Below are 12,545 nucleotides of genomic sequence, written 5' to 3'. Positions count from 1 at the left end.
TCTTCTTTTATAACAGACAAACAAATAGCTAGGGCTAGGTCATGCTATCCACTATTTACGGATTCCAGACCAGGAAACTAGGATGTTGCTCGATTTCCGAAATGGGTTGCAAGTGCAGTGATGCTACTATCTAATATTCCATGTACAACAAGATCGAAAGCCCGACCAAAAGTTGCATGAAAACATTGGAGAAAATACCAAAGCAAGCAACTAAGAAGCCAAAGTTATAGGGTTTACTTTTTAGAATTTACCCATAATTAGAATTGAGTGAAATGCTGATAAAAGAATCACCAGCACAGTTACACTAACCACGCATCTGATTTTGAATATGATGAAGTGCAATCCAACACAACTACACAAATTCAGAGATGGAAGAAAATCTAGAACAAAAGCCCTGCCCTATTCTAGGCAACAAGACAAATTTAATGGCATGTGTGTGCGTTGGGGGGGGCACTTACTGATTTTTCTAGTGCACTTAATGGTGATGCTTCCTGTAGCAAATCCAAAACCCTTGCATATCTAAATTGAAATGAAAAGTTTTATATATATATATATATGTGTGTGTGTGTGTGTGTGTGTACAAAAGACTGCTATAAAAATCGATTTTTTATACAAAATCGATCTTAAAACCAAACAAATTAAAATGTTGAAACGGCACTCTAACAATAGAATTTGAGACTTTAACTTAGAGGTCTTGAATTCAAATGAAGAATGAGTCTCCACATATAACCATAAAGAAGCCAACAAATAGCAATGAGTGCGTTAACAACTTTGTCACCGTATAGCCCATGAATGATTTCTTGTTTTTGAGGCTAGTGAACTATGCCTATGGTTTACATGAGATCTAGATTTGGGATGAAACGACAAGGAAAATTTGTCATCAAGAATCTACCACAAACTGCTCATGCAAGTTGCAAAGTGGAAGGAGCACTTTCCTACTTGAGGCTGAGACATGACAATTAATCTACAAGGAAACCCTTTGTGTTTTCATCGTGGGTTTTAGGTGCTACTCCGCTTATCCATTTTCGTGTTGCATTAAAATGGACTAGGCTTATACAAGTAATGATCATTGTACTTCCCTGTACCGAATGGAGGCCAACAAAATTCAAGGTCAACCCCAGGCTTTTTCCAAGTGCCACTTCATGCCTTCTCACGATTCATAAGGTTAGCTTGTCACAGGATTTACCATTCATTTTTTATACTGTGATCTTTACCATTATTGTTCAGTCCCAGCACATAAAACATGTATAGGATCACTATTTTATCCATCTTGAATGATTTCAAAAGAAGAAAGATAATCCCACTCAAATATTCATCCTCCAAAACCTCAAAAATGAGCCAATCACCGAGACGGTTAATCAATCTAAGCCTTGTATTACATTAACCTTGTTCAATTAGATTGGGCAGTTCAATTAAAAGGTTGTATATTGATTATGGATAATTTCGTTGGATAGGACATGGTATTCTAATGTGTTAAATTTCAAGCCACAAATCCCACATTTATTTCGAACTTATTTGATAGAAACCATTAGATCCAATCTTTACTCCCAAGTTCCTCTATTCTTACCAGCCTGACAATTAAAATAAGCCCAATCTTTAAGGTTTCGTCATGGCAGCTTATCTCAGTGGGATGCATATTTTAATATCGACACCAAAAGATGGCAAGGAAAAAAAAAAGGAAACCCTCTATCATAGCAAGATCATCTTGTCTAAGGAATTATATAATCAAAAGAAGATCTCTTTCCAAGATTATTGGGTATAGAAAGCTCATCCTCCTCAGAACAAAAAGACATCCACCTATCTTACATACTTTTAGTTGAATTTTCCATAATTACTTGCTTTGATTCCTAATCAAAAGTTACTAATCTTAAGGTACTAAGAGGTTTAATAACCAACCTGAGTCCATGTGAGAGGATAGATGGTGACCCAGCTCCTTCAATGAGGAAGCAAGACTCTCTCCCATGCAGACCTAGGCCTAGCTCTAGCTCACCACTCAAACTTGAGAGAGCTTTCCTGCTTCTGCTTCCACACCAATCCGCACCACTCAATTAATGCTGTCATAGGAACATATACATCATGAAATTAGCAACGATATAGAGTAAGACTGACCACAAGGAAATTACAAAATGGAATCAACTACAGCCCAAAATACCATCCATTACAAAAGATTAACAGCATATCTCTTTTCCTAAGTTGGTTCACCAATTCAGATGTCAAACAATCATCATTTAATTTGTCTATACAAGAGTCCAGATACAGCAAAAAAGGATCTACGCTTACAACTTGAGGAATAGCAAAAAATTGTCCTTCACATAAAAATTAAATACATACAGTAATGAGACAGCTTATGTAATCTCTAATTTGTTGGAAATTATGGCAATAAGAACTCTGAAAGCAAGATATAGTACAAAATGCCCTTATTGAAGTTAATACTGGTAGGCGCCTTGCTGCGCACTGTAATTGTGGTAAGCAGTCTGTGGAGCGTTAATGTTGGCATAGGCCACTTGCTGAGAAGTAACTGAATAGGGGCTTTGCTGCACACTCAAATTTTGATAAGGGCTGCTTTGATGAGGGTGCCTGTTTTGATAAGGGCTCTGTTGAGCATTCATGTTTGGGTAGGGGCTACGCTGTGCATTCATGTTCAGATAGGAACTTTGCTGAACACTCAAATTTTGATAAGAACTCTGTTGGGCATTCATGCTTTGTCCAGAAGAAGGCATGAACGATTGAAAAATGCTTTGAGCAGCAGTTAGATGCTCAGAAGATCCACGGAACTCTTCAGAGCCACCAGTTTGAGGATCTTCGAGCCTTACTCTTGCCCCCGAAACCTGTGCTTGATAATAAAAACAAGTAAGCATCTATGTTCCATTGTGCTTAACCTAAAAGGATATCCTCCAGCAATATGTAACATACTAATTCGTGCAAATTTTTTCATTCAATAACAACCAATTTCACGCAACATCCAAGTCTAGGTATAGTATAGATATTTGAAAGACTTGATAATAAATAATATGCGGGATGCCACACTTTCCACGACAAGAAATCAAGGGTTTTCTGTGCGTTCCTTTCATCAAACATTTAAAGAGGTACCATTTTGAAACAACATTTTGCCACCATCCTTGCTTAAAAACAAACACCACCAATCAAAAAGCCATACTAGAATCCTTGTAAGATCTTACTTTATTTTGCTCATTATTTTGAGGTGAAACCTTCAAACTATAAAAGATTCCAGGTTATGGTCACCCAAAGACCATTCAAGATCAAATACCTCACTATTCAAGATGGTGCTTCCTCCAGTGCCTGTTACAGAACTTGACATATTGTTTAGAATTTTAGCCTCTAGAGCACCTTTCATATTTGAGTATCTGCAAAAATTAGAATGCAACAAATCGAATAGCATAAGTTAAACATGAAATTTACACCAAGAAAGTTTAAATAACACCAGTACCTAACAGCAGCCGGAGGAACAGAATAATTATTCTGAGGTTCATACTCACGTCCACCACCACCCTTCAAAATAGCATAAAAATATTTTTAGCTGTTTAACCAAATCATAAGACATCTTGAAACTTCAAAAGCTCGAAATATACATCCAGGAAAAAACTACTCTCTTGACAAAACTACAATCTCAACAAAATACTAATAGAAAACAGTCTTTGCATGAGCTTGTAACTTTTAAATACAAATCTAACCTGTAACAGATTATTAACTAGACACTACTCATTGGAAAGCTCAATCCCAAGAAATATTAGAAATCAATTTGAATAAAGGAAACTATAAAGCCCATGAAAGGGTATCATTACATATAAACTGGAGAGTAAGTTCAAACTAACAATAAAAAGCAAAATCACACCAGAGGCAGATCTTCATCAAGGACCAAAGGGGGCCATAGCCCTCACAAATGTATTTAATATATATATATATATATATGTTGCTTTAAATGTTAGAATTTGCTATATCTGTAGAAAAAAAACTCTTATCATAAATTTGTAGCATAAATTAGAAGTTATATTAAAAGTGTATAGTATATGTTGAGAATTTATTACTAAAATCAGACAAATAAATCTATAAATTCAAGGGGTCTTATTTTTTTTCATGCATTTGGAAATTTTAACTTTAACTTTCAAGATTCGAAAAATCATCTATAGAATAGCAGAAAAGAGAAGACTATTTTCTGAAGAAAAATCTCCATCAAGTAATAGGAAGTCTTTTGATTTTAGGACCGAACCTTTTAATTTTGAAGAGTATCCTTCTAAACATATGAGGCTTGAATGTCACAACTCTGTTAAGATTTTTAAATTCTACTTTCTTTTGTATCAATAGAGTTCCATGTATAAATATAAAGTTATGTCAGCTATAGATATAGAGCTTTAAATTGGTACCCCCAAATAAATGTCTGGATCCTCCACTGAATCAAATTTAACCATCAAATTCATGACTTAAAATTTACTTTCAACGCTCAATTTGATTTTCAGAGAAAACTTGCAAGGGAAAACTGAGTGCCTTTCAAGATGTAAAATAAAATTCAATTAAACCAATTGAATGTCATGCTCAGACTCCAAAAGTAACTAGATTTTCATACTCATTTCCTGAAACAAGTTGGTTGGCTTTGTTGCTGCAAACCAACAAATGCTGCGTTATTTGCAATGTCAGTGACCAGAAGCAAGGCCTGCAATCACCAACAGTGCCTGCCATTGTTACATCACTTCGACCATCACATTGATTACTGTTTTCCACCATGCACTATTAGCAATCATAACTATTGCCATCCATTATGGTGCCACCAATGACTATTAAACCACACACCTCCCTCTTCAGCTCTTCCTCCCCAACACCAACGACCCCCCACCCCCACACACAAGAAAAGCTAAAAAAATTTATAAAAATAATATTAAAAAACATAAATTTTAAAACAACTTTCACTAATTAAAAGCTAGTAAAGTTTAAAAAAAAAAAACTATCAAACCAATATTCTCCCTTTCCTTTCTAAAAGAGTACCTTCAAAGAAATTATTGAAATATAAATCATTATGTGATTTCATTTTACCGGAAATTTAAGTACGTTTGTATTCTAAATAACAATTTACAAATATAACCTTTCTAACCTAAATATATATATATATATATATATATATAGTNACTAATATATATATATATATATATATATATATGGGGCAGAGATAGCAAGAATTTCTATATGCATTACAGCCAATTTATAATTTATCAACAAATACAATCACAAAATCCAGAATATCAGATACAGTAAACAAAAAACCTTATCTGAACTTAATTAGAGTTTAGTTATAAGCAGTTACGACTACATTTGTTATAAACACTAAAACCTAAAATTGGTAAAAGCTAACCTGAACCAGATGACACAAGTGACCCACCCAAAATCCGAACCAAGTTGATTTTATACAGTCAATAACCTAAACTACTTGAATTGAAATAACTTAAGACCTAAAATCACCTGAATCGCAATCAACCCAAAACTAAAACTTAGATTGAGCTTTTATTCTTTTCTCATTTAAAAATTTCAATTTGATTAAAAATAATAAAATATAATACAATTTATTATCAGAAGTGACTAGAGCTCAGCTCAACTTGAATTTATTAAAAAGGCAACAACCAATCCTGAGTAGCTTGAAATTCAAAATGATCCAAATCTAAAATGACCTTAAACCCAAAATGGCCCAAACCCAAAATGACCCAAATATTAATTGACTCAAAATGACCCAACCCAAGCCAGTCTCAACCCTTACAATTGCCAAAAAGTTAACTGCACAATTATGGTTTGAACTTTAGAATGAATAAACATTAAAGTAGCTAAAGCAAAACAAAAGGACATAAACTAGATAAAGAAATATACCCTGAAAGATTCATATCCACCAGAACAGCCAGGTCCTATCGCAGCTGCTGGCGGCGGACCATCTGCCATGCTCCTTGCGGGGCCAAATCCATTGACAGGCCCAACAGGAGCAGTTTCAGCTCCAGCATTCACATCTCGCAAAGTTCTTACTCTAAGTCTTGACGCAATCTCAGCCAAAGCATCCTTAGCAACGCCAAAATTGCCAGATATCTGAATGGCAAAAATGAATTACTTTATATAAAACGCAGAGCTGAAATATTGAAAATATTAGGCCTTCAGGATATGAATAAAAGAAACAAATAAAATAAATGCTATTAGTCATAAATTTATGTTTAACAAGATTACCTGTACTAGCTCTTCATCCTCAGATGCACACTTAGGCTTATCATCCTTCGAGTAAACACGAATATCCGCCTGGGTTCTCCTCCTCATCTCATTGATTACATGACCTCCTTGCCCAAGAATGCAGCCAACCTTACTTGATGGAACAAGCAACCTAGTGGTAACTGTACCTTTCTCAGAGAATTCACTAGTTTTATTCTGAAGCTGTAGAATGGCATCTATTGTCTGTGATCGAGGGTTCCAAAGACCCTAGAATAATACATGCACTACCATAAGCACTTCTTACGTATAAAAGAAGTATAAAGTTGCAGGCAGCAGAAAGCTAGTCAAAAGGCTTAAATAGTTAAAATATTTTTTTTCTCAAACGAATGAAGCTATAGTCAAAATAGAAAAGACCTCAATTGCAGAAACGCGAATCACACGCTCATCTGACTCTATTGTTGCATCCTCAACATGAATGCCTGCTCCTGTTTCCTGCTGTAACTGTTTAACATTAAAGCCTCCCTTGCCAATTACACCACCAATCTTCCCAGCTGGGCACAAAATTTTCATCGAGAACTCAGCTGAAGCCTCAGCACCACGTGCTGGAGGAAAACTGCTTAAGCTACCAGGCCCAAATCCAGATGGCCGGTTTCCATGAGGGACCATCCATGGCATTGATGGAATATCATGAGGGGAAGAATTCCGATGAGACCACATTGGATTGCTGGGTGGAATAGCACTAGGAGGAGGAAAATTCTGGCCAGCATGAGGCACAGGGAAGCTCAATGGAGGATTGTCTTTTCTTGGATTCTGATGCACGAGAGTGGAAACTTCATAGAGAGCCCTCTTTGCAACATCTCGCTTTCCAGATATCTGCAGTAAATTCCAAAAGCTACAGTTTGTAGGGAATTGCAATAAAATACAAAATTGTAAGAAACGACCTTCTCAAAAGAAGTATTTCAGAGGTCAACCATGAATGGTGAAGGAAAATTTTTAATCAAGCAACACCTAGGGGCTTCATGCCCAGGAACTAGGAAAATATACAAGAAATGAGAAATAAATAAGTTTATTAAAACAAAGGGCAGCAATTTCGATACATCATAGCACTAAAAAGCGATGATAAGAGAAAGAGATTCAGACAACCGCTTCAACTATTTGACAGTCAGATAAACTACATCCAAAGCCATCCTAGTAAACAAAACTCAATGATAAATAAGGATGGCCTCCAAAATTTAGCATGATGGTCAAGCTAAACATAAAAAGCGTAGGCAGAACAAGTAAAGAAAATGAGGAACAAAGTAAAATATCCTTCAAAATGTTGCTATTTCCTATAGCATGTCAGCCACTTGGTTACTTTCCTAGCCAATTTGATAAGGTAAAAAGCAACATCACTCCACCCACCTCTCATGCATGTCCAGGCTCATCCTTTGCTTTTCACTTACTTAACCAAAGGCATGCAAGCTTCATGTTCACTCTAATTTGGCATAGATGGAATAAATCTTTGAAACTCAAATTTGAACCCGGAAAATTCTTCCTCACTAAACACAATAAATTGCTCATACAGATCCATTTCACCCTGTAGATACAATAGCGTGACACATCTTTGAAGACAAGCAATGGTTAGCGATCTAGCCAGCTGCTTGGAAAGCAAGCTTAGTCATGGACAGCCTGAATGAACAAGTAAACCTGCACCCCCACTATACGGATTCACAAGGATGAATTCTAAGTAAGAAATCCATCGAGTTTTGAAACATTATAAAGCAAAAAGATGTCAAAGAGAAAGATCTCCCCACCCAACAATGTTACCATCTCGTCTTGCATATGAGGAAAATTTATTATGTTTAGTTCGATAATATCATATCATCACATCATGTACAAATAGTCCAAAATAGGTATCACGACTTAAGTTAATCCAACACTATAACTAAGACCATTGTCATAGTCAACCAATAATCCTTTTAAATTCAATTATCTACATTAATATATACATAAATGCTTGAAATCCTAAGCAAAGTAATTGGTCCCCAGACATCTGGGGCAGAAGCCGCCAATAGAGTAAGAAAGTTATAATGTGAAGATACATTTCCATTATCCTATATTATCTCAGATGATTCTAAAGAACAAGCTTCAACATACGGAAGCAAGAAGCATTTATAGCCAGGATTTCTTGCCATCAGCAATTTCTGCTAGCAGCAGAAAGGACACTGAAACCACTAATCAAGATATTATCAGATTCTAGCCATTCAAGCCTTCATTACAACCATAAAATCTTAAAATAAACAAATTGGTTTTAACCACAAATCAAAGAGATCTATATTGGGGCTGTGATTAGTCCAAGCTCGACTTTACTGACAGAAGTGTAAGGAGGGAAATTATTTTATATATTTTTTAAAAAAATAGGCAAACTTAATATATGAAGCAGCATCAAAATTTACCAAGCCCAAGAAGCCGCAAATTATCATTATTTGAAAAAACAAAAACAAGAAAGGGAGCTTTATCTGAGTTCCAAACGGAGTTAATAATTCATTTTTTACATGACTTGCTCCAGCAAGGCCCAAGCCCTAACCTAAACAAGTTGAAGCCACTCCCATTACCATGACCCAAACCATCAGCAAGTAAAATTCAGTTGCCCACCAGGAGAGAGAGACATGTGGCTTGCTGGAACAGAAAGGTCTACAGGTCTTATGACCATATATGCAGCTAATTACTCGAGTATTTCCGGTCAAATGATGCAAATGGCTATCAAACCATCAGTTTACATGTTCAGGCAACTAGACTATAGCAAGTAGGATATGACGGCAATGTCAGAACCCTTGTGCAATGAGCTCTCATGCCGAAAGGCCCATAATGCAGTAACAGATGTAAACCTCCCTATCATAATGGTCAAGGCAGCAATAGGCCTCCCACTTTGTATACCATAAGGTTAATCAAGTGATAAGTCATTTCCTCAAACAAAAGCCCAATCCCATGTGCATTTTCATATAGAATATATAGGTCATTTATATCAGCACGTGAATGAGACGTAACACACCAACATGCCAACTTCTGTAACCCATACTATAATGCATACATTTAGATAGCTCCGTATCCCTATGTACAACACTCTGGAGAACTTTCTTCTCAAATATCATCCTCAAAATCTCAACCACATTTTCAGAGTATTTAAACATTATAGGCCATGCTCTCTTCATGAAATGGTGATGGGCCAAAAATTGGATGCTAAAGGCCTAAACTGTTTGAAGATAGCACTTCATTCAACTCCAACTTAGAGGTTAAAACATCAATTTCGGAGCATTGAAGCAAGCAAGATATAGTTAGCAATAATGGTAGGAGGAAAGAACAAAACTTTAACTTCAAAACTGGGGTATCAATCAGTATTTGCATAACATTGAAGCAGTAACAGGCTCTCTTTATGAACCTTTATCAGAAATGATTGTAGAAAGGTGAGAAACAGGAGGAAATAAATCATATTTATCTTAAATTTATTGAAAGAACTTAATATGATTGAAGATGGCTACAAGTCTACAACTGTTCCACTCAACTAAACCTAATCCCAATCTAACTAAAGTACGCTATATAATCATTTTTCCACACTCAATTTTATTCCATGGAAAATAATGATCAGTGAACCAACCATTGTCAAACAAATAGAAAGAAGCAAGAAAAAGGAGATATAATTATATTTAGACTAGCTTTATTGAACAAAGGAAAAATAATATTGTTTGAAGATAACCTGTTTCTTAAGTGTAAGTATTTAATAGAGAGTACCATTTTTTAAAGATGACTTTGAACTAAAGATGCTTCTGAAGATGGACTGACAGGAAAATTATAATATAACCCATTTGTATGCACACAGTCCAAAAATAGAGGATCTTACAAAAATTAAGATAAAGAATTCAAAATTTCATACAATCTCAAAAAAAAAAATGAAGGGAAATAGAAAGAAGAAAATGACAAGTGGCATCCAAGCATAGTATGGACTCAATCAGCATAGAAGTTCAAATACATTATCAAGAATTCCTATAACACAAAGGAAATTCATTCAAGCACATTGCGCACAAAAAGATGCATACAATTAACATTTTATCATGTTCATGTCTTAGTCAAACACATACAGTAAACAAAAATATGTACAGCATATAAAGTTAGTAGAAACCTGCACTAATTCATCAGTTGCCATTGCACAAGCAGGAAGGTGATCAGCAGGAAGAATGCGAATACTAGCACCTGTCTCACTTCGCAATCTTTGAATCACATCACCTCGTTTCCCTAAAAGACATCCTACCATATTATTTGGAACCAAAAGCCGTGCAGTGACAACAGTATTCCCATTATCATCATCCAACGCCATCCCACCAAAAAGATCATCCTCAGCAATTTGATCATGAACTTTTAACAGAGCATCCTGTGCAGCACAGCAAGGCTCCATTACTACCACCTCGTCTTTTTTGTTCTCACCACCGGAATCCTCATCAGAATTCTGTGTTTTCACCTTCATCGGCGAACTATAAATAATAATAACTCTCTCATCACAACCAAGAACTGAATCACCAACCGTGATCTTTGCCTGAGTCTCCTCCCTTAATGCTTTGACTATACTCCCACCCTTCCCAATAACACCACCAATTTTTCTCGAAGGACAAAGTACTCGATAAACAGTGTCTCCAGAATTAAAATTCCCGGAAGGCTGTTCATGGCCAGAATTAGTACCCCATTTCGGTTTCCTATTATTATTGACCCCTTTTCTTTTAAAGGGCGTGTTCATCGGTTTCTTTAAAAAGTTCCTCTTCCTCCCATCCATTTTGAGGAAAAAATGAGTTAAAAAACTAAAATTCCCCCAAGGGTTTGCCTAACCAAAATTCCCCAAAGATAATAACTACAATTAAAACAATCCCAGCAACAAAATTAAACCCATTGCGCAGCTCAAAACAAGCTACCTGTTGAAGATAAAGGTTGAAGATTCCACGTGTCAGTCGCTAGGGTTCTAAGCTTGAACCGAGAGCTTATACAAAAATCAATACTATAAACATTGTTCTTTTAATGTAAAGAATATGTAGATTGTTGATGTGAATTGTTGAATTGAAATTATATTCCGGCGGAATTTTTTATTTTCAGCTGAAATGTAGAAAATTATTTTCCAATATGAGATTGAGCAATGAAACATGAAGAAATAAGGAGGGCGAGAAGGGTGGTGGGGAAAGAAAATTAGGGTTTGGGAGGGAAAAAAAGTTGAAAAAGCAAGAGAAGTGGCATACCTTGAATGATTTCAATGGAGTGCAGGAGAGTTGGAGGAGAGAAAGGTAGAGTCTTTGCCGCTTGTTGTTGGAGCTCTCTCCATCTGGTTGGAGAGGGAATTTTGGGAGTAACAGTGGCTGTTTCTCTGGGTTTTTTTTTTTTTTATTTGTTTTCTTGGCTGGCTTTTGCTTGGTTTTGTTGTAGGTGGTGGGTAAATCGTCAAGCCCATTTGAAAGCGTGGGCCTCGTTTGATTGTTGATTCGTTTGTTTCTCTATGCTTCCCTTCATGCTATAAGAATTAAGCAAGAGAAATGGAATTAAACTTGGAACCTCGCAAATGTCTTAACCATCACTTTTACCGAAAAAAGTGTCGAGCTTTTGAAGGTCTAAGTGGAGCAAACTTACTCATGAGTTATGAGTAAAGGACAGTGTCCACTGCAGGTGATAAAAGTGGCTGAATCTTGGGTAAATCGTAGACGGAGAAGGAGGGGGAAAGAGGATAAAGGAAGGAAGAGGAACAAGAAAATGAGAAGGCTTATATAACTTCCCCTAAACTACATTTTTTTAAAAAAATAGGTGAGAGGAAAAGAGTAAGAAGAAAATGATATATTAAGATTATGTTTGGTTATTATGTAATAATAGAATGAAATGAGAATAATATAAAATAGTTATTATTTAATTTGATACGATAAAAAAAATAAGATAAAAATAATTATTATGATTTATCATAATATTTGATTGGTAACAATAATTTTGAAATAATTAAAAAAATAAAAAAATAAAAGATAAAAACACTTTTTATTTATATAATTATTTATTTTTATTATATTTTTTAAATATTAATAATCTAGAATTTAATTAAAATATTAATAATTTAAATATTTTATTTAATTTTAATTTAAATATTATTTATGATTAATTTTTTTTATTTTTAAAATATTAATAAGTAATAATTTATTGAAATATTAATAATTGATAATTTAATATAATATTTTATTTATTATTTAAATATTAATATTTAATTTAATTTAAAATATTATTATGATCAATTATTTTATTTTATTTTATTTTAAAATTAATAATTATTTATTTTATTTTATTTTAAAATATTAATAATT

At 34.8% G+C, this 12,545-nt stretch overlaps 1 protein-coding gene across 1 annotated transcript; it reads right to left on the bottom strand.

The window, feature by feature from the left end:
• LOC18602062 (KH domain-containing protein At4g18375) lies at window positions 2,120-11,819 on the bottom strand. Its single transcript, XM_007033216.2, has 8 exons — window positions 11,448-11,819; window positions 10,349-11,129; window positions 6,607-7,065; window positions 6,214-6,459; window positions 5,869-6,078; window positions 3,449-3,510; window positions 3,269-3,365; window positions 2,120-2,828 (listed from the first exon to the last, which is right to left on the bottom strand). Exons 2-8 carry the CDS (start codon window positions 10,991-10,993, stop codon window positions 2,427-2,429), a joined length of 2,121 nt encoding a protein of 706 aa, XP_007033278.2. The 5' UTR covers window positions 10,994-11,129; window positions 11,448-11,819; the 3' UTR covers window positions 2,120-2,426.

The sequence above is a fragment of the Theobroma cacao genome, chromosome 4 (genome assembly GCF_000208745.1).
Source record: "Theobroma cacao cultivar B97-61/B2 chromosome 4, Criollo_cocoa_genome_V2, whole genome shotgun sequence".
In the NCBI taxonomy this organism is placed as follows: domain Eukaryota; kingdom Viridiplantae; phylum Streptophyta; class Magnoliopsida; order Malvales; family Malvaceae; genus Theobroma; species Theobroma cacao.
This window is presented reverse-complemented; position numbering and strand designations above follow the sequence as displayed.